The sequence below is a fragment of the Gymnodraco acuticeps genome, unplaced genomic scaffold, assembly GCF_902827175.1.
Source record: "Gymnodraco acuticeps unplaced genomic scaffold, fGymAcu1.1, whole genome shotgun sequence".
NCBI lineage: Eukaryota > Metazoa > Chordata > Actinopteri > Perciformes > Bathydraconidae > Gymnodraco > Gymnodraco acuticeps.
In genome coordinates, this window is record NW_022990682.1 from 980191 (window position 1) to 1003759 (window position 23569).

Consider the following 23569-nt stretch of genomic DNA (forward strand, 5'->3'; position numbering starts at 1 on the left):
TCTGCAAAGATGGGACAAAGTTATTTCCTCATGCTTCCGTTCATAATTGCAAACTTTTCTGCTCTAGCGCATACACAACGACAAGATAAGTCAATCTTCATATTATGACGAAGACTTTAGCAAGATGCCTGCAGTAGTCAATGCCAAGTTAGAGATGAAGCTCTGCCAGATAGATATTGTGGCCGTTCATGAAAACATCCTAGAATCTGGTCACAAAAAAACACATGTTGATGGTGCCTTTAACTCTAGGGAGCTGTGATAAATGATTTGGGGGTTCCTCTACAGAAAGGATTGTCATGCAAAGGAAATCCAGTTCTAGAGAGTATTGTTGAAATGTGTCATATAGCCTCATTTAGTTATATTCCGTCATTGTAAGCGTGTTGCCTTTGCTCACTGTGGCTGTGACCCGTTTCTTCACACATGTAACACACACGTCTGCTTTTCAAATATTAGGTTCAAGGCTTTTATTTGTCATATACGTACATAGCTACAGTGTAGTTATGTCGATGAAAATCTTAGGTCATCAACAACACAATAAAACAGAAAAAATAGTGCAAGTAAATACAACAAAAATAGTGCAAGTAGGGTGTTACTGTGACAATTATCAGCCGAATAACATATGGATGTTACAGTTTGCAATGACCTTGTGAAATGTGTCTTTTGTTCCCATTTGGTAGACAGAAATGGAAATTACTTAGTTTCTTATGTTTGTCTGTGCTCATGGTCGCATCCCTTTAGCACACGCTGCTGCAGACATCGGTCCTTTCAGCTGAAATAGATTGATTCTGTTGAATGCTTTAACTCTAATTAAATAACACAACCTTGCTTTTACTTTTGTATTTGTTCAAAAGGTGATTCAAATTGTAGAAATTACGTAACACACCATATTTGATTAAGAACAGTTTTTCTATTTTGCACACACAATCTAATTACAATTTAAATAGTGTTGCCACATCAATTGAAACTCCATTGGGTTTTAAGGAGTTCACTAAACATTATCAATGTCATACAGTGAAAACACATTTTTCTTTTCAAAGGTTATGAAAATAGATTTTTTTTAAACAGTCAGGTTTTTTTTCTCGTTTGTTTAAGCCGCTGCCATTATGTGTGGCATGTTGTTAAACCTTTAGCTTTCTTTGTATCCACATCGGTCAGAAAATGAGTAATTCATATCACTTTTGTTCCTGTGCTCCAGGCACTTTTGTTTATTAGGTGGTAAGGAGCACTCTTTATTTCTGTTAGTACAGTAGGTGTGCTCCTGCAGTAGTAGTAGTTCAGCACTTCAGGGAACAGCAGTTTGCACTCTTCCAGTCACATAAAGGAAATATAGCACACTCTCTAACTTTAGGCAGTTAAACGGGAGTTATGGTTGCATTAGCCAGACTTTCATTTGGGGACTCACACATCCACATACCTGAGCTAATGTGAGAATCAAATATGTATTTCATCCGCTACAAAAACACAGTGCTGCTGCAGGAGTCGAGTGTCGAGCACCAGTTTGCGTTTTTTAAACCCTCGAGTCATGCTAACAGCTCCCAGGCCACCCTTACATTTGTTTTATGACACACTGGGATGTTTTGAGCAGCTGCCAAGAGGAGAACACATTGTTATTGTTCCTCGGAAAGACAGGCCAACTTGAGCCTTTGTGAACCGACATACTGGGACATTCATGACTTCTTGAGCAGGATCCAGTCATCCAAACATGATATGGTCATAAGAGCAGCAGAAGATAATGATCCCCGACACCTTCCTGTTTCTACTTCACTGAACCATTATGGTGTTCCTGTATATGAGCAAACATATTCACAGTGCTTGGATACGGCCGGATTCTGCCCGACCTGACGTGCAAATGTACTCGTGACATGTATGAAACTCAATGCAAAGGTTCAGTCTTTATAGAAACCTTACTTACCTCAGATGCTGAACACGTACACGTCTCCTTTTCCATCTAGTGAGGCTTTTCAAAGTTGATTTATTGGCTTGTTCTTTTGCTTTTTTGTCTCTGAAAAGTATTAACTCATTAAAACACCATTAGAGTTGCCTTCTTATAGAAGAGCATGAACATCACCGCATCAAAGGATAAACCACATTCTTATTTATGTTACAACCCCATATTTATTATATATATGTACTGTTATATATAATCGTTACGAGAAAGTGCTTGACTGTCAATTTCATGAAAGAAAATACTATATATATTGAATGTCAAACTTCAAAGCAGTATTTTATATGAGCTTAAATTAATATTAGAGATGCCCATTTCCAACACCTGTGGTTTATTTATTCAACATAAATGATATCAAAGTTGGCTTTATTAAATCTTTTTCTTGTGCAAACATACATTATTAAAAAGAGATAATCTTTGACCCATGTAAGGAGTTTCTCTGCAACATAAGATGTTTCAAGACCCTCCTTCTAGGATGGCCATCTTCTAACATGACACCCTGTGACACCACATTTCTCGGTGGTTGACAGATGACTCTGTCTGGGACATTTTTGTGGTAAACACGTCTGGAGTCGTTTCCGTCCGTCAGGAATGTATTTCTTCCTTGACAGCAAACACGTAACAGGAGCCTACAGAAAACTCCTGTAGGTATACATGACTCTTTTGGGTCTGCCTATAACACTGGTGTTCACAGTATAGATGGACTTAACAAACCTTTTAATGTCGAATAATATATTACAACACACTTTTAAACTAACACGCTCACTCTTTAACACAAAAGCTTGTTCTTTCTCTGTTCAAAGACGGCATGTTATTTTGTAAAAACACTATGTTTATCCTCAAATGTAATTCCACCACCATTCTTTTTAAATATTTTGCCCACCATGCCAATAACTAGAGTTAGCAACCATTTTTCAAAACAAACATGATCTAAATTTGAATCTTAGACCAGCTGCATATATGTATTTTGTAGTTTTGCACCAGCATATCCTCTGAGAGGTGTTAGCTGTCGGATCCTGTAAACCCCCTCCCCCCCCGCCCCACCACAATGCGTTTACATTTTAATCTGTGAGATGGACCTATTCGATAAGGCTGTGGGCATTTCTGCAGCATCAGGGGAAAAGAGACAAGTTCAGGGCTCAGTGCCAGCAGCGAGATGTGGTAGGCACTTTTTAGAGTAGAGGACACCGGGCTAATGGATCCTCATTCTCCCCTGAGCGGCCGATGCTTGTTTTCTCTTCACTGAGCATTGAGAGATGTCAAGGCAGCTGCAACCCGCTAGAATAACAGAAAACTCGTCTCTCAAGAACTCTTACTGGTTCAGTCATCTCTGGCTTTGTGCCAGTAGTTATTCCGGATGGGATGACGCCGTTCCCCTGTTCACTAACACCAGCAACATCAGAATATTCTGTTTTCAGGTTATCAGCCTGTGACAGGAGGTTAAGTGCAGAAGTGTTTCGGGAGATAATGGCAGAGCGCCATCAGATTCCGACCATCGTTACACTTCGGCAGAGGAGGTCAGGAAAACATCAACTAGAACATGGAAGATTCATTTTCAATTACAGAGGAAGGCCTGAATTGTGCCCAGCCAAAATGTAGGAAAGAAACAAATGTCTCCATAATGCCTGACTAAAAATCTATAACTGATTCTGTGGACCTTTTTTTAACCCTTTGAGGTGGTTTTCTTGAAGTATCTTTGTAATTACATTTTTCTTATCATTTCATATTCCAGCTATTCCTCAAAAAACATGTTTTGGATATCATGCCATTCACATTTTTAGTTTACATTTTTAAGAAATTGTAGTTTTTGTATTAATACCCCAAGCTTCCATAAGTGGGTCAAAAATGACCCTCATGCATTTCCTATGGAATCCTATGGGAAAACGTTTTTTTTAAATGTAAAAAAAATGTCTAAAATTATAAATAGTGACAAATTAAATATAAAATATTTATAGTGTGAACCAAAATATAATACTAAATATTATACAAGTGATTTTTTTCTTAACCAAAATGACAAAAATGGCATAAAAACACATATTATTCTAATACGGGTCCTTTTTGACCCACTTATGGAAGAGTGTAGGGTCCAGTCTCTCGTGCATCTAAGGGTTAAATCCAAAATAACTTGTATGACTGTATGTAGCATGACAGTTGATATGTAGACACATAGCATGCAGTCTCTGTGGACCTTTATGTACACTGCAAAACTTATCTTAAGGGTTTTTTCTTTGTTTAGAATTACTATCTTCAAACAAAACGATAGACCATCTCTGGACATTTGCATTGAAGTTTGGATTTGAAACAAAGAAAATAATCTTTGCACGATGGCATATTCATTTATCGGTTTTGCGTGTTCCAACACAATAAGATGTTACTATCCAATAACGGCTGGCCAAACACTGTATTTTTCCTTTGCCAGTGTTTTCCGCTGTTATTGTTTGTGTAACACAAACAGAGGATTATATTCCATGTTGCCAAAATTCAGTTTGAAAAGAGTCTTTGAATGCAGCTTTTCACTTTCTGTAACGTAAGCACAGCTCGACTAGATGTCGTCTCAGTTGTCACTTGTTCAGAGATCAATTCATGCATGATTATTAGCATTTTCAAACTTGGCTTGATGCTAAAAGAAGACAACGTCTGACTAATTGCTGAAACATTAGAGCCCACCCTCTCTCTTGTACAGCCTGAGTAATGACAGAGGAGGAGAGTTGAGCTAATGTTCGCCTGTCAACAACTATTCTTCCTAGCGGATCATTTGGGTTTGGCTACATGACAGTTGCATACAGTTTCTGTCACACTTGTGATTGCTGCGTCTGTTTTATAAAAGGGGCTGGAAGACAGTAGTTGGGATGTATGAAAAGATGTCGGGGAAAGAATCACAAGCCTCTCTACGTCTGAGCTCTCTGTGAATTACACGGTCTGTGATTGTTTTCGTCTCACAAGTTCGGGTTCAGATCAAACTTTTGAGGATTCCTTGTCAAAACTATAGGTTACTTGCGTAACCCCAGTTCTCAGAGTAACATGAAGTGAGATGTCTCACTATGGGATGCGCCTCATCGCGGAGCAAACAGAAGCATCAATCTCTTTACGCCAATCCTGATTGGCTGGAGATCTTGACGTCAGCGTCAGGGAAATCACCCCCTATAAGTAGCTTGCACCACGACGCATGCGCCATTCAAAATAAGTACCTCTTCTCGCTTCACCATAGCAAGGAGGGCCGTCTGGTGAGACATCTCACTTCATGTTACTCTGAGAACTGGGGTTACGCAAGTAACCTATAGTTCTCATTCATAACACTCCGTTCGATGTCTCACTATGGGAAATTGTAGCTCCCGTATTGCCAGACAAGCTTATCTCGAAAATCACCAAACCAACCAGAACTTAACAGGTAGAGCTCTGACTCAACCAGGTGCCCAGCACTGCTTGAGTCACACTGGGAGCAGAACGTCCAGCCTGTTAGGAGGCAGACAAAAGTGAGCGGCGAGGACCAGCTCGCCGCTGCACCAATGTCTTTGATGGGAGACATCCTGGACAGAGTCCAGAATGCAGCCAGACTCTGAGTCGAAAGAGCTCGCGGACCCGAGGGTGCCTGCGAACTCTGACTCGTATGAGCCCCAAAGCAATTGCTTCCACAGACCAGTGGGAGAGCCGTTGCTTAGTAACAGACTTGCCCTTATAAGGGTTAGCCCAGGACACAAGGGGTTGGTCATTATGACAAAGCACCCTTGATCTGTCCCTGTACGTGCGTGAAGCACGGGCTGGACACGGCAAATCCGGCCGCTGTTCCCCGGAGGAATACAGTGGCGGGGAGGATGCCTTAATGTCAAATGTGGTACCCGAACCGACCGCCTTAAGATAAAGGCAGGGTCAGGCTTCAACCACACTCTGTTTGCCCTGGGGCAAACTGAGTGCATGAAAACTGTACAGATAGTGCATGAGTGCCACTGGCTCGCTTGACAGCTGCCAGGGTCAGCGTCATGTCACACTGTATTTAGATTGTACCACTCACGGGCCAGGCCCATAGAGCCAAGCGCTCTGGGTGTGGGTGAAAGATCGCCCCACCCGCTTGGGACAGTATGTCCCTGCGTAGTGGGAGCTGCCATGGCTGCCCGCACAGCAGCTGATATATCTCCGCTAGCCAGTACATAGCTGGCCAGTGCGGAGCTATCAGGATAAGTGTGTGGCGTTGCTCTCTCACTCTGGCCAGAGTTGGGGGTATCAGAGCCAGGGGTGGGAACGCGTACAGAAGGCCCGGGGGCCAATTGTGCGCGAGTGCATCCACGCCTAACGGTGCATTTAGATCGCGCATCGAAAAGAACAGCTGACACTGAGCGTTGTCTTTCGATGCGAACAGATCCACCGCGGCTCTGCCGTAACGCACCCACAGCTGGCTCACAATCCTTGGATGTAGAGTCCAGTCTGCATAAAGTGGTATACCTCTGGACAGTAGATCTGCCCCGAGGTTCCTCACTCCCGGTACGTGCGTCGCTCTCAGAGAGAGGAGACGCCTACCGCTCCATAGGATAAGTTTGCGCGCCAGTGTGTGTAACTGGAGAGAACGCAAACCCCCTTGGCGGTTAATATACGATATTGTGGTCGTATTGTCTGTCCTCACGAGGACGTGATGTCCCCTGAGGAAAGGCAGAAAGCGTTTTAGGGTGAGAAACACCGCTAAAAGCTCCAGGTAATTTATGTGCGCCCGCTGGAGGTCTCTGCTCCAGAGACCCCTCACCGGGCGACCTTCATAAATACCTCCCCAACCTGTCAGACATGCGTCCGTGGTGACCACTTTCCGTGAAAGGACAGCACCCATAGGCACACCTCGTACTAGAAAAGTCGGGTGCAGCCAGTGGCGCAGTGCCATTACGCATTTCACAGTAACCATCACTCTCCGCGCGCCATGGCGCGCAGGGTTTAGTTTTAGGGCGGCCACCCAGCGCTGAAACTCCCTCATGTGTAAGCGTCCCAGTCGTACGACCAGGATGGCTGACGCCATGAGCCCCAGCAATCGCAGGCATGATCTGAAGAGAACATGTTTGCGCAGCTGGAAAAGAGCGAGACAAGCTCTGAAAGCTTTCACTCTATCCGCTGACAAGCGAGCTGAAAAGGGCACCGAGTTCAGGTGTAAACCCAGGAAGAGTATAGTCTGCGCGGGGCACAACATGCTCTTCTCTGTGTTTATTATGAAACCCAAGTTGAGCAGGTGCTTTACGAGGACATTTGTCTGCGTAACAGCCTCCTGCTCCGACTGTGCGAGAAGCAGCCAGTCGTCCAGGTAGGTCGCCAGGCGAATACCCTGTTGTCTTAACGGGGCTATCGCGGCTTCCGTACATCGTACAAACACCCTTGGACTGAGAGACAGACCGAAGGGGAGTACTCTGTATTCATAACAGATCCCCTGAAATGCGAATCTCAGATATTTCCTGTGTGGGTAATATACTGGGATGTGAAAATACGCATCTTTCGGGTCGACTGATGTGAACCAGTCGTCTTGTCGCACGAGCCGCAGCAGAGATGTGTGAGTGAGCATTCTGAACTTATATCTTCTTAGATATTTGTTCAGAGCCCTCAAATCAAGTATTGGCCGAATTCCGTTCCCTCCCCGTTTGGGAACGAGGAGTACTTGGAATAGAAGCCGCCCTGACTCTGCTCGGCGGGTACAATAGATATAGCCCTCTTTTCTAGGAGAGAGAGAATCTCTTTCTCCAGAATATGGGCTGACTCTCCTCGGGCCTGCGAATGCAGAATGCCCGAGAAGCGAGGGGGGGTGACATCGAATTGGAGTCTGTAGCCCCGTGTTACTGTCTTGAAAACCCAAGCAGATGATGTGAGCATCTTCCACTGCATGCTCCTTAGAGCCAGTGGAGATGTCACATCTCTTCCCCTCTGAGTCTCTATTTGTTGTGTTATGGGGCCCTCTAGTGTCTGAACACAGTGGTGCCCCCTTTCGACAATCCCCACCGACACTGCGCATGCGCATGACGGTGGTGCCTTCACAACCCCAGCCGGCACTGCGCATGCGCGTGGCGGTGGTGCTTTTAAAACCCCAGCCGGCACTGCGCATGCGCGTGACGGTGGTGCCTTCACAGACCCGCCTGTAATCCGCCTTTTGAGAGATGCCGAAGCTGCTCTCAGAAGGGGAACAGTTGACGGGCTGTTTATTGGTTTTATTGTTTTTCTTATCATTTTTTTTGAGCTGCGCCCTCGGCCTGAAGCCTGGATGCGTCAGCGGCAAATGTTTAATGACAGAGGAACAAACAGATTTGTGACATGTGTTTTTGCGGACTTGAGGATGGTGTTGAGGCATCTCTTGAGGCGGCGGGAACACATTTAGAGCTGGGGAACCGTGGACTTCCAGCTCTGTCACGGAGGGGAGAAGGAGGGGCTGTCACGCCGCTCGCTTCTTCTTCCTCGCCTGCTGGCCGAAATTCTGGGTTGGCTGCGCCTGAGCTGCAGCCGGAACCGGAGATTTTCTGGGCCAGCTCGCCCTCGTCTCCAGCCTGGGCTGGGGACTCGGGGCGGGCTGCGACCTCTGCGTTTTCGGTGTTTTAAACCGAGCAGGGTTCAAGGCAGCTTGGGCGAAGGACTGCTGCTGCGAAGGCAGCGGCTGGACCCTTCGAGGGAGGCAGAGGTGGAGTGCCTCGTCCTCCCTCTTTTTCGACTCACACCTCCTTTGCATGGAAGCAAGAGCGGAGCCGAAAATTCCCTCGGGAACGATGGGCATATCCAGCACATCCTCCTTTTCCCGGTCTGGGAGGTTGGTGAGGTTGAGCCATCTCGCTCTTTCCTGCACCACCATGATCCCCATTGCCTTACCCGTGGCCTGGACGGCGCAGTGTTGGACACGGAGACAGATGTCTGTGACCGCCGCCATCTCGTCCAGAGTGGCTGCACCCGGGTTACCCGACAGGTCCTCGCAGAGCTCCGCTTGGTAAGCGGTTAGCAGCGAGGCCACATTCAGGGCCCTGGCGGACAACGCTGCGGCTTTGTAGGACCGTTCAGTCATTGTCGAATGAAATCGGTCCGACTTTGCCGGCAGCGTGGGGTTCCTGCTTGGTGACGGGCCCATCCTCGGTAGGAGGTGGGCTGCTACCAGCGGTTCCATGGGCGGTATGCGGAGCAGGCCGAGCTTCTCCATTCCGTCACAGTCTAGGGAGGAGGCACCCTGGATTGGGACCTTGTTGCTGAAGGGCCGGTCTCTCCACGAGACCGACACCTCATCCAACATCTCCGGGAAGACCGGAAGGAGTTGTCTCTTTGTCCGCGCTGCTTGGGGAAAATGTTTCCCTTCGTAGCGGGACCTGGAGGTCTCCTTGGCCATTTCAGGCCACGGGATGTCGAGTCTGGCCGCAGCGCGTTTGCACACGGCCTGCAGGTCCATACTCAGACAGGGCGAAGCTGGTATGCTATCGTCTGGGAGAGCAGCCCTCGCTCCAGGCTTTGCAGCCTGAGCCGATGACATGAAGATGTCCTCTTCATGTTCATCCGACTCGGACAGGAGGAACACCGAGGCGTCCTCTTCGTCCTCGTCGTAATTCAGCTCGAGGACATCCTCCGCGGGTGAGAACATGGTGAGGTCTAACTGGGAGCCCCAGCTCGGTAAAGCGTGGGGTCCCGTTCCCGCGTGTCTTGCCGCCACCGGGTCCCGTTCCCGCGTGTCTTGCCGCCACCGGGTCCCGGCCTGCCAGGGCGCGGGAATCCGGTTCTGCGGCCATCTCAGATACTGAGCCCCAGACCGACATGGAGAGGGGTTCACTCTCTGTGGCAGATGCCCCCGCGTCTTGACTGCCGGCCGGCAGGTCAGAGGACATGGGGGGTTCCTGCTCCGACAGGCTAGCTTGGCGTGCTAGCCGTCGGCGGAGGCTCTTTACGGTGAAGCGGACACAATGTCCGCACGAGCCGGGGTTGTCGATAGCGCCTCGGGCGTGTTCCAGCCCGAGGCAGGACGAGCAGACCTGGTGTGTGTCTGTGCCCGAGATCTTCAACCCGCAGCCGCAGAGTTGAGCCACCGAGTCCTTGACTCCTCTGGTGTGAGGGAGAGGGGCGTCCATCTTGTTCACCTCGTGGCGTGGAGAGGACCCGCTCTCAACAGGTAGGTTGGGAGAAAAAGAGGTAACCACCCTGTCCTTAATCCGGAGAAAAGGACGGTGTGGGTCTTTTATTCCCAGAGAATACTGACTGGTGTGGCAGTATGCTCCTTTTAATCCTTTCCTCCTCCGTGGGGAAGAGAAAAGAAAAGACTTCCTCGCTACCGTGGTGTCGGTAGTGAGGGAGCAAGCTAACGCTAGCTTGAAAAAGTCAGACCTAGCTTACTTTCCGGGGAAAGAGAGCGGCGAGGTCGATTTCAACAATAACTAGCGTTAGTAATGACCGTCTTCCTGCTAAGCAGAAGGAGTAGCCGGCAAGCGCCCGTCGACCGAAATGGATATTTGGGTTCAGTCTGTGGACCGTGAAGCTTGTCCGGCTACCATAGAGATGTGCTCTGAAGCGAGAAGAGGTGTTTGAATGGCGCATGCGTTGTGGCGCAAGCTACTTATAGGGGGTGATTTCCCTGACGCTGACGTCAAGATCTCCAGCCAATCAGGATTGGCGTAATGAGATTGATGCTTCTGTTTGCTCCGCGATGAGGCGCATCCCATAGTGAGACATCGAACGGAGTGTTATGAATGAGAACTGCGTTGTTTCATTATTGTATCTCATACACTGAATTTATAGGCGGTGGTTGTGTTATTGTCAATTAAGGTAATTGTTCATGTCACCTTGATGCTTGTTCTTAAGCTGGGAACTTTGGCGACGTGTTATGATTTTTCTTATTGGAAAGACAGACTATCCTTCAATCAGAAATTGTGCCTCATGTCTTGCATTAAGAACACGTTTTACTCTGGTTGCTAGGACATTGATAACTGTGACAGAGAGACATTACAGCTGCATTGGATTGATTTTCTATTGATTGGTCACAGCCGCTATCTGCAGATGTACAAAGGTTCAATTACTCAAACCCTCACAAACAAGCCACTTATGGATGTTCCTTCGTCAGGATTTGACATTTACTTTAAATCCCTTTACGACTATTCTATGGATTAGCTCACAATTGTGTACAAACATTCAGAGATCCAAGAAGAAGATTCCTTAACACGTTGGCGATCCTCTGACTTTTCCTTTAGTGCCACCATGGTGTTCAAATGTGTGGTTTTGAGTTTAATAACTCAGAAACTCTTGGAAGACTTGCCATCAAATTTGGTACAGACATTCATGCCCCATCTAGCAGCATCGCGAGGAAGAAAAATGCACGGTGTCCATTTTGTGTTTAGTGCTAATTAGCAAATAATGGCATGCTAACAAGCTGAACTAAGATGGTGGAAATGGTTAACATTTTAGCTGCCAGCTGTCAACATGTTATAATTGAGCAATATCTATGTGCGTTTTATCTTCAATACCTTGAGGACAATCTATTTTTCAAACGCATATGTTAAACTAGATCGTGCCACAAACGGACTGCATTTGCTATGTGAACGAGTGGGAATAGCTGTTGAAAAATGCATTCAGAAATCTCATCAATGAATGTAATCATCCTCTCTCAGCTTTCTGTCTGGCGAGAGGATTGCAATTCAGTGCAGAGATCCTCCCGAGACGCATGTTGATGAAGTCTCATGAAGACCCTGGGGGAGGTGCTTTTCTGCGAGTTGTGTCTCTGTGACCTTCTTTGCATCTACTTTGGAACTTCATACAGCATTATTCATTGAGAAGTGAAGGAATTCAGTTCACAGGTAGCAGCATCTTTCTGACCCATCCTCTAGTGACTTTGAACATAATATCCAGATGTTATACCATGTTAGAGTAATACAGTAAAATACTTTTGCAGGTACAGGCACACGTGACGGCAAGTTAAGATCAACAAGTTACATTTTAACAATCAGTTTATCCTCACTTTGAGCTGCGTTTTCTTTTTTTTAATATGATTTATTTGTGACATTGTCAAACACAGAAAGCATACATACATAGACCCTCACATGTACAATAAAGGGAGTAAAAGAGACCATTCTACCAGGGTCAACAATACCAAAGAAAACAAACAGACCGTAACCACAACAAATGACATTGAAATAAAAAATAATAATAACAACAAAATCAACATACTGTATTCAAGACATTCTAAGGCAAGACACTTTGAGCTATTTTAATGTAAAATAAAAATAAACTATGAACAAATGTATGTTTGCAAGATGTAGATGTAGGACCAATGCCCACTTATAGTGCAAAAGGTGTATGGATTATCCTTTGTTGAATAAAAAGTCTGTGTGTGGGTGTGATCGACTCTGTGAACTTCTACTCAAACAAGACTTTGTTTTGGAGAAAGGTCACCACAGCTAAAGGTCAAACGCATCAGATACGTAATGCTGAGTGGGTGGGCACAGACAGTTGACCTCTTCCTTAGTTTTCAATTTCATTTTCTGATGTGCTTTCAAGGAAAAGATACAAAGTGAGAGAGGTTTTGAGAGTGGGTTTGTGTAATTGCTTTGAATTCACTCCGATAACAGATAGAACAAGAGAGAATACTTCACACTTCAATATAATGGCACAAGTAACAAGAAGTGTGTTTCATCGCTTAAAATGCGCTTGACCTTAAAGACGGCTATAATCAGCAATAAAAGCTTGAAGAATTTAATTGGTGCTGCTTGCCCAAGCGAATTGACACACAGTTTAAATTGTCGCACATTAAAGAAGACTTTTTCAGGTTCATATTGTATTTTCTGTCTCTACTGTGACATGTCTCCATGCTTTAATGTTCAAAAAGCTCTTTATTGTCCTCATACTGCCTGTGCTGCAGCACCTCTTTTCACCCTCTGTCTGAAACCAGAGCCCAGTCTGCTCTGATTGGTTAGCTGGCCGGCTCTGTTGTGATTGGTCAACCGCTTAGAGATGTCCCGCCCCTTAGCCTATCAGGGACACTGTGTTTGAGCGCTAGCCAATAGGAATGCAAGGGTTACATATTGATGTCACTATGTTCCAGAAGTAAACAAAGGAGTTTAAAACCGAGCTAAAAGTTGCTACTTTAAAAGTACACACTCGGAGGCAGTATGTCTTTATTCTCCGCTCAGGACAACATTACTTCACTCGATACGAATAGTTTTACTGGTTTAATAATGCTCTGAATGTCTTTTTTCGAACGTTTTAAAGTTGTCTATTTCACATCAGAAGTTTGAGTCTTAAATGGATCATTTGCGCTCTTACTTTGTTTGGCTGTTCTATTCTTCCTCACTAAGCTTTGTCTTTGATTCCCATTTCTATTTCTGCCCACTGCAATTAAAATCTAAATGTGTTCGGATGCATCAAAAAGCCTTCACACTGAAGCCCCTCTGGAGCCACGGATACATAGAAGTGCCTGCGCCTGTGTGAATTACTAATACAAATCAAGCGCGTAGTCTTCTCCATTTCCTTCTTGCTGTTTTTCTGTATTTAAATTCATCCCCCACTTTCTTTATTGTGCTCTCCCTACAACTGGGATCAGTTCAATAACAGCCAGCATAAGATCCTGAATAATGACCCTATAAAATATCCTATTATTGTCTGCAGAATGAAAAGTCCTTCTTCCGCTCTCTACCTCCCCTGGTGTCGTATACAAAGCAGAGTGAGCGAGAGCGTGTAGGAATAATATTGTGTCTGATACTTCAGTGAGGGAATGAGTATGGGGTAAATGAAACACTCACCACTCTAGATTTATGGACCGGAGATAGCATCTGCGCAGCGTGACACCGGCTCACTGCCGATGCACCGTGCTAGAAGAAGGGTGATGAAGATGCCGGAGACTGAAATGTGCTCTGAGTTAATGGGGTGCACACTGATCGCATAGCAACAGAAAGTTCTGCCACAAACAAAGAGGACACTTTCTGGCCCTGAGGCACGCTTTTGATTATGTTGAATGATTGTTTGCTCTCTCTGGTTGGCAATCGCCTGGAAAACTTGCTGATGACGGAGTGGAGGTTTTTTTTATCTGTGCGGTATAAGCATTACCTGAAATGGCTGCTTGTTAAATCCTAATCTGAGCAGTTGTGTGGAGGGAACTTTTGCCCGCTGACAGAAAAGGAAAAGAACGCATTAGGGCCAAAAAAAAAGGTAGTGTGTATTAATAGATTTTAAATGGTCAAAGATTAGCAGCGTTTATAGTATATTTGTGTAGGTGTATAGAGCCTATAGATGAAAGCACCACGTCCGGCAGTGACTAAGCGCTGCTCTCCCCTATGTTGAATATTGCCTTTTCGTAAGAGATTTTGTTAATGGGGGGGATGGAGAGATTTCATTTGACACGTATTCTGACGTGTTATGTTGTTCATTGACTGAACTCAACCAAGCTACCAATACATACAAAAAAAACAAAGGAAGCAACAGTTAAAAAAGCAATACAGTAGGAAAACAGATACAACCAAACACACCGATAAACGAAGATGCTATGAAGAAAAGCTCATATGTTTTGGGTTTAACAGAAAAGTCTGTTCATAAAAGTGTCTTCAAAAGATTTAGCAGGACTAATATCCTCAGGCATATTCATAAGAAAATAGTTTTCTTTCGTGGCAGTTCTTTTTCTTACTTCTAATGCACTTTTCATTTGAACTTTCCTCTTTAAAAAAACACCTGTTGCTTTGTGCTCTTTTGCAGGGAAAATGTCAAACATCCGTGCCGTCAGGAAGAGGCAACAGCTGAATAACTTAGTTGCCATGGTTACGGAGATAGCCAGGCCTGGGTACACGGTGGTGGATTTCTGCAGTGGGACGGTACGTGGATTCATCCATCAGGGAAGCTATGCATGCACATTTATCACCGCTCCAACTGATGGATACATTATACGGCTGATCCATTAGCAGCCAGCTGAAAGGAGCGAAGCCTCAAATTACCTCGTGTTTTTCTCTTGAAATGACTTGTGTTGTTGGCCGTTGAACACAGACGGACTGGTAATTACCCTCATATAAATGCACGCTCAGAGCGATAGCGCCGCATGGCGAGAGGGTCAATACTTAGTTGGAAAGGGCAGCACTAATCATAATTCCATTCATGACCCCTTTGATGGTTGCTGTTTGCACATTGTGCATTTTCATTTGTTTTCTCTTTCTTCGTGCCGTTTCTCAGGGCCACCTTGGCATTGTTCTGGCTCACACACTTCCAGATTGCCAGGTAATGTGTGTGTGTGTGCAGATCTGTGTGTGTGTGTGACGTATCATTCAATTTGGTTGCTGGGACACGTGACTTGACTCTGGACTGGTAACCTTTAAACGGCATTTATCATTATTTTTGACATTTAAAAAGAGATTAGTAGGTAAAGTATTAGATCTATTTTTAATGATAAAGTAATTATTATCAGTCATGAAATGCCTCCTGTAGTGTTCTTGAAAAGGTGATGAGAGTTGAACTGGTCATATAAATAATGTTTCTTTATTAATTGTACAAATAAATCATTTTATTTTATGTTTGTCATCTTATTCTAGTCTATTTTTCATTTTTGAGAGGTGTATTCATTCATTATTTTTTCATGTTGCCATGTATTAGAAATGTATTATTTCCTATTCCAGGTCGTATGAAAAAGTTGCAATCACATGCAGCTGTGTTGTTTCTGTTTTTATTCAAGGTGATCCTCATAGAGAACAAAGAGGAGTCGTTGGTCCGAGCCCAGCGTCGTGGCGCTGAGCTCGGACTGAAAAACATCGGCTTCATTCAGGCGAATCTGGACTACTTCACCGGACCCTTTGAGATTGGGGTGAGCAAACTGCTGCTATTAACACTATACAAAGAAAAAGGTGCCTTTGCATCAATTGTGTCTCTATTTGATTGATATAGGTTATATATAATTTGTTAAAGGTCCCCTATTATACTGTTTTTTTAACATTAGAGCATGTTAACTTGTAGAAACCAAATATACAAAAATAAACCTTAAAGGTCCCCTATTATATATTATAGGTCTCAGATATACACAGAACATGTCTCTGATTGGCTGGAACACCAAACAGATCATTGCAGCATCCCATAATCCCCTCTGTTTCAGCCCTGTTTCCAAAGTGCTGATTCTCTGTCTGTTACTTTAGATGAAAATAAGGAGCCCCTCCCCACGCCCCTCTGAGAGACATTTGGTTACAAAGAACACAATGGTGCTCTAGGAGGAGATGCAGGTGAAAAGGTGGGGGGGGGGTTATCTTGGTTGGTGATTGGCTGATGGTTGCACAAGACAAAAAAATCGTCATGACATCATAAAGTGGTCAAAATCTGATCAGCTCATTTTCAGACAGGTTTTTATAGAAATGGATCAGGACAAAAAGAGAGAATCTTTTTTCCTGAGACTTTCAGAGTCTCTTTCCACAGAGGGGACACATGTTGATGTAGAAGAGACATGAAGAAGTGGATTTTGCATAATAGGTGAACTCTAATATTAATTTAAAGCACTGCGCTCAAATGCAATGTGAAACTTGTTTGTGATGGTCAAATTAAACCATAGCTATAACTGGAAAATAAAATCATTGGGTAGTCACAATATTATCTGAACTGCACCCTGTTTTTCAATCAGTATTAAATAGCAGCACTGATTTAAGTCCTTTGTGTTCAATGTCGTTTGCATTGTTAAACTGTAATCACAACCCAATTTAAAATCACCACATTAAATATTTTTTAATGCAAATCACATTGCTTTTCCACACTCACAGTAGCTCTCTAAAAGATCAGTGAAAATATTGTTCGGACACAAAGGAAATGCTATTAGCGACGACATGGAGTGTGCAAACTCTAAAGCTTAAAGGTCCCATGTCATGGCCATTTCCACTGATCATAATTCCATTGTTGAGGTCTACTAGAATAGATTTATATTTTGCAATTTTACAAACTCACATTGGTTCCTCATACAGCATCTCTGTAAACTACATGTATTCACTGAATTTCACTTTCTGCCTTTAACGGCTCGTTGTAGCTCCAATAGCTCCAGCCCCCACCCTCCCTGTGAGCACAGTGTGCTCTGATTGGTCTGGACGTTGTGAATCGCGCTGAGCTCCGTGGAGGTGTGGTTTCCTTGTTTAGCGATACACAGCGAAACACAGCCAAACTCATCCTGAGCACACACAAAGTCACAGCCGAAGTAAAAACAATAAGTGTGGCTTGAGATTGAGTAAGAAAAAGGTTGATAAACGCTGTGAGAATGGGTCTGCAGAGAGAATTTCGCTGCGATCCCAACTGTCTGTTATCAGCCTGCAGCCAGGGAGGAGAAATCAGCAGAGCTGCCTGCACTGAGTGTGTGAGGAAGTCCGTGGATTGGTCAATTTGGACCAATCAGCGGGGGCTTAATGTAACGGCTCTGCGGACGTAACGTAACGGCTCCACGGATCGGTCCATTTGGTTCCGGGTACCGCATGACCGTTTCGCGTCATAGCTCTGGGTGCGGCTACTGGCCATTCCTACATCATAATAGCCAGGAAGTAAACAATGGACAATGACGTATCTCCAACGAGGCGTTTTGGGGAGGTATTTTCTGTGTTAGAGTTTTATTCGCTACAGGGTGTACTTTGAGGGTTTTGACTCTGCACACCGTTTAAATGCATAAAAACCTTCATAACACACAAGGGGACGGGTAATAAACGCAAAAGCATGACATGGGACCTTTAAGACGCACAATTTATTTCATCCATTACAATACAGAAAAACAAGCCACTGTAGTCCCATTATGTACAGTGTATATACTAGTAGTGTATCCCATTATACTATATGGTCATTGTGCTCGTATTATTGAGTTACATGGCAAAGACTAGATGTTAACGTCAAAAATGTGCTGCAATACATTTCTGTAATAACCTCATCAACGTGGAAGTCATCCAGTTCTATGTTGCTACAGTTTATCTAAAGGTTAGGAGGATGTTTGTAGGCATCGTTGTCAAATCAGCTCCCATCATCTGACATGAGCAACATTATATTTTATTTACAAAGGTTAATAATGATTATTTCGCCAAGACCCGGTTCTTCGTATTTCTGTTGATCAATTTCAAGACGTTTTATTTACACTTCATAAACTCTGCCACAATCACAATGTCACTGCAACGTTTCTGATCATTGTATATCTTATATTTGTTTTATTTGAGAGAAGTAACATTTAATTCCCTGAGCTTTCTCCGGAAACTGTAAATGCCAATGTTCAATTATTTGTCAGTTAAGCTAAGGTGGCTTTTTATTTTCTGAAGGGTAGCTTTTAATCAGAAGCCTTTTAGTGTTCTGCACTTCAGTCGAGCGGTGTGTGTCACGAGTTACCTCTCATTTTCGCAAAGGCAAAAGGTAGTTTTACACAGAAATTGACGGGCAAAGCTAAAGTAATGGTGGCCAGCTGTTTGAAGTTTCTTAGTTACCTTGACCATGTCACGCGTTTACATCTTAATTCATCACACACATTTACAGCCAGCAATGCAGTTCTGCCTGTTTGTGTTTAAGCTTAAGATCCAGCTTAGTGAATATTTTAAAGTCTCCTCAGCTAAGTGTGACAACATAATACATATTTCACTAGCTTTCAAACTCTATGCTTAATGGGTCTAAAAGGCGGCTTTAGGTAGAACTCTCCCACTGCATGTCAAAACGGTTGCTGGTCCTTTTTAAAACACCCAACGCCTTCCACTCAGCGCTTCACTTCTCAAACTGATAATTACCATCTATTTAAAGCGAATAGTTCGTTAACTGTGATTGTTCACTCGGTGTTTCAATCTGGCTGCCACACTAAAAGGTCTTCCTATGCCCTTATGAAGAGTTTCTGCTCCTGTATCCACACAGGCGACATTTTTCTCTCCCGTACAATCTCCATCATCATCGATCTTCCTCCGTGTTGTTATTTATACGTCTCAGGTCAGTGTCTTCACAAACATGTTGAGGAGATCCATCTTCCTGCCCCGTGTCACAGCCCAGTTTCACAAAAGCCAGATGTTCTACTAGCCTTAATCTTAACTCTCTATTTATACCTGCAGTAATTAGAAGCTATTGTTCCAGCGTCGTCACTCCACTGAGACTCGCTCCACTTGGCAAGAAACAAACAGATAATTCATTTCTACAATAACGCACACACATGGTTTTTAAACGAGTGTTTAGATTCACGTATAAATCGGGTGCTTAAGTTTGTTCTTTTCTGCACTGCTTGACATTCATACCTCAAACTCTGTGCATCCTTAGCTGTTGCTGTGGCCAAGCTTCTTCTTGCATGACACAGATATTTCTACCTGAAGGAGCCAACCGTCTCACCGGGTTATGTATTAAACATGGCTCCATTTTTAGTCACGCTCATTAAATCAGGCTAATTAAATTCCCTATTCTTAGTCGCTGTCTGCTCATCCTGTCTGCGGTTAAATGTCCCAGGTGTAAGTCTAGTGGAGCGTCCACATACAGCGTATATTGCTTTTATGCTTTCTCTTGTCAGATAACACTGAGCCTCGGAGGCAGGTAAAGTTGTAGATTGTTCCTGCATCCAGGTCCATTGTCGGTTCGGCTTAAGGGTGTGATTGTCTGCAATTGATTTTTCCTGTATACTTCGTTATGCTTGTGTGGAGAAAAATGTACTTGTCGTTAAGACTTTTGTATGTGATCACTTTCAATAAGATTTTATCAGCTAATGTCATTCCATTTTCTTCCTGGTTCTTTTTGTTATTATGTTTTTTTCCAGTCAAATCTATAATCCCATCTACCTTTTGAGAGGAACAAAACAAAGCACACCTAGTTTTGCAAGATTATCTTAAAATAAGACTTTATTTAGCCCGAAGGATGAATGAACTGAACATGTAAAACTCCAACAAAGCAAAGAAAGACTCTGAAGGATTTAATGGGGCCCTATTCTGCTCTTTTTCAGGTTAATAATTGTATTTTCTGTCTCTACTGGGACATGTTTCTATGCTTTAATGTTCAAAAAGCTCTTTACTTTTCTTATACTGCCTGTGCTGCAGCACCTCTTTTCACCCTCTGTCTGAAACCAGAGCCCAGTCTGCTCTGATTGGTTAGCTGGCCGGCTCTGTTGTGATTGGTCACCGGTTTTGAGATGTCCCGCCCCTTAGCCCATCACGTACAATGTGTTGGAGCGCTAGCCAATAGAAGCATGAGTGATGTGATAACATGTTGGTGTTACATAAGTTAACAAAGGGGGGGGGGGGGGTGTGTAGGAGAGAAACACCGGGATTTTAGCCTTTGCAGACCATTTACATGCACACAAACCCATAGCACACACTACAGGAGAAGGAAAACCCCAAACGGCATAACATGGCCTCTTCAGTAACTGTTGCGTCACACCTTCCTGCTACAGTATTGCACTGTGGAAGAATGCGTTGTTGATTAATAAACGTTTGACTTGGCTGTACTGCACGAGGGTCTGATGGGACAGGGCAGAGATATAATTACTTGTATAAGAGTGAATAATGACGCCTTATTATTTCTGTGTTGTGAATATTGAGAGGAATATACAGATGGAAACAGCTTTTCCTCTCCCCCAAAGACTCATTTATAAAGGAACACAGTTTAATAAATGACCGTTGGTTGTTGCATATTGACTTTTTCTTAACATAGTTGTGCACAAATGTAATTATCTGGGCATGTATAAAATACTGTATGTCTATTGGAATACTTTAAATCAGCCTTGTTTATATTTTAATCTTTCATTAACAAGTTTTTAATTATATCCAGCATAACATTTTGGTCAGGGAAATTGCTTAATTTGACTGAGACAAAAGACAATCTGAGTAATTGATTAAGCAATGCTTTTTAAATCATGAATTGGAAATGCATAATTATTTATCAAAGTGTGTGTGTGTGTGTGTGTGTGTGTGTGTGTGTGTGTGTGTGTGTGTGTGTGTGTGTGTGTGTGTGTGTGTGTGTGTGTGTGTGTGTGTGTGTGTGTGTGTGTGTGTGTGTGTGTGTGTGTGTGTGTGTGTGTGTGTGTGTGTGTGTGTGTGTGTGTGTGTGTGTGTGTGTGTGTGTGTGTGTGTGTGTGTGTGTGTGTGTGTGTGTGTGTGTGTGTGTGTGTGTGTGTGTGTGTGTGTGTGTGGTGTGTGTGTGTGTGTGTGTGTGTGTGTGTGTGTGTGTGTGTGTGTGTGTGTGTGTGTGTGTGTGTGTGTGTGTGTGTGAAAAAAATGCAAGGCTATAGGCCATAACATGTAATTAGGATTTACCCCAGCATGACTAATGCACAGCATTAAGTAGCTGGGTAAGAGTAATGGTGTTGCTTTGTTAATTATTTTTTCTTTAGATGTGAGAGGATGTAACATCATGCAGTCCCTGATAGGGACTCCTCATCAGCCGTCAGAAACAAGCTGTTGAGAGAACACAAGCCCATCTTTCCCCTGATGCCGTGAATATATGCAGAATATGAAATTAGGTGTCAAATAGATACAAGGCCGTGCAGTTGATGTTAATTTCCCAGTTTTTGTACAATCTTTCATGGGCAGATTCTCCTTGTTTACCTTCATCTTCGAATCAGTGCACATCTTTCTGAAGTGGAATATATGCTTCTTTGATGATCAACATTCAGAGACCAAACTCATTTTGTGGAGCTGTTAACGCAGATGAGAAGACTTGGTGTTTACTTCAGACTGTGAAATTACATATAAAAAGTGTTTTCCTTGTTGTGTATTTGTGAGCTGAAGGATTGCTACAGCTTCCCAATTTCCAGGGAGCGTTTAAGCACGTCTGAGAAATGCACACCGGCCCAGACATTTCAGTGACTTTATGAGAGTGTTTGGCCACGTTTAGACTATCTGTATCTTCTCTAACCTTTTGTAGCTGCTGCCAATCTCTGCTTAGCCCCGTCCTGACCGAGCTTTAACTTCTGCTCTGTGGCACCGCTGTCAAGGCAACGTGTAGGAATCAGACTCCCGGACGCCAAGTGACAACTTCTTGGAAGACAAAGTATAGAAATGTAAAACGGCTGCTCGAGTTGGATGGGGTTCATTTCAGTGAGCCTGTGCAGCTATTGTCACATCAGACTGTTTATAACTCATTTTATGTGGCCCATTAGCAGAGAATCTATTTAGCTAATGCACGCTTGGGAGGACATAATCTGTTTTTCCACTATACTTTGGATATTATATCCATTGCATTTAATGAATGATAATGTGTTTTTCAGGCTGGAATGCATGCAGGCTTTAATATTGTCTCTTTTTGCTATCTAATATATAACCACACCATTACTAATGCATAGCTAGGTGTGCCGCCCCACGCACTGTTTACCAACTCAATGGGAATCCTGATGCATTCGTGCCTCTGCCCCTGAAGCACCAATATATTTTGTTTGCTCCAACACCCCAGACTGCACCTCTGAGAGTATAGATGTATTTAATAGCAGCATCCATTATGAAGTAATCAATGGGATTGAGTGGATGCTCTCAAGTGCTCTCCTGTTTTTACCTTGCTGTCCGACAAAGAGGTTTTTTTTAGGAAAGCTTGGGATTTACTCGTGATAAACGTTTGGTTTCTTTGTCCATTTCACTTCAGGTTGCCCTCCATGCATGCGGCGTTGCAACGGACATGGTGATGGAGCATTGCATCAAGGCGAGAGCGGCCTTCGTCATCAGTCCATGTTGCTACGGCTTCATCCAGAACGCAATCAAGTTCTCATTTCCCAAGAGGTTTGCACTCTTCTGTTTGTTTCTGACCTTGTTGTTTTCTTCTGTTGGCTCCCATGCTTCCCTTCTCTCTTAGTGATTTATGTTGTCTTTCGGGGCTCTTACTCTCCATCATTTTCACACTTATTCTCCAACTCACTCTCACACGTACGCACAATATCCGTATAACTCTCGTCATTGCTTTTTTTGTTCACCTCCTGTCTCTTAGCACCACCACTGACTGTACCAGGCAACTGTCATATCACTACATCCTCCCCTCATCCTTTTTCAATCTTAACCCCCGTTATAGTAGCAGTATCAACGCTGTCTTGGATATTAAAGAGTGAAAAGAAAAGCCGGTTGGAGGTACACACACGAAATGACTTCCTCACATGCAGTGTTACGCAGAATGAAGTTCATTTTCAGTTTTAGGAAGGTTGTTTAGAAAAAAGACAGAAAAGCAAGAGGCGATAGTTACATGTGTTGATCCTGTTGCTGTAGCAGCGCTGTGTTGACTAATGGGACTGTAATGGCTCTAGAGTCATCACAGGGTATTATGCTGCTGAAACCACTTAATGCAGGCTTCAAAACAAAATGTTGCTGTGAAGAATTGCTTTTGTAGCAACTGGGAGACTTTGATCACAAGAATGTTCAAATGGAGATACCCATTTAAATTGTTGAGCTGATTATAGTTGTGATTTTGTCTTTTAGACTAATTACACCAAGTCTCTTGTCTGGGACAAAATAATATCGTGTTTTGACAGATTTCGTGTTCTGATCTAGTCGCTGCCCATTGTTCTCTTATGAAGAGTAGGGACACCTAAAGTTAGGGGAATTTCTTTTATTTTTGTTAGTTTTTTAAAGATATTTTTGGGCCAGAAGTGCCTTTTTTATTATAGATCCAGAGGTGGAAGGGGGAGATAGTTGAGATAACGTGAATTTTCCCGCGTATACTGTGCGGCAGCAGACACCAAATATGGGCTAACATCTCTAACCACTGAGCTATCAGTCTTCCCAGAAAAAATTGTAATCAAGAAATGCT

At 43.7% G+C, this 23569-nt stretch overlaps 1 protein-coding gene across 1 annotated transcript in view; it reads left to right on the forward strand.

Annotated features, from left to right (window-relative positions):
* The window catches only part of gstcd (glutathione S-transferase, C-terminal domain containing), a 76244-nt gene that overhangs the window by 31621 nt on the left and 21054 nt on the right, over positions 1–23569 (forward strand). Inside the window, exons 6-9 of the mRNA XM_034230191.1 lie at positions 14600–14715; positions 15068–15112; positions 15564–15692; positions 22418–22551. Of these exons, the coding sequence (XP_034086082.1) occupies positions 14600–14715; positions 15068–15112; positions 15564–15692; positions 22418–22551 (424 nt within the window). The remainder of the gene's footprint in view (positions 1–14599; positions 14716–15067; positions 15113–15563; positions 15693–22417; positions 22552–23569) is intronic.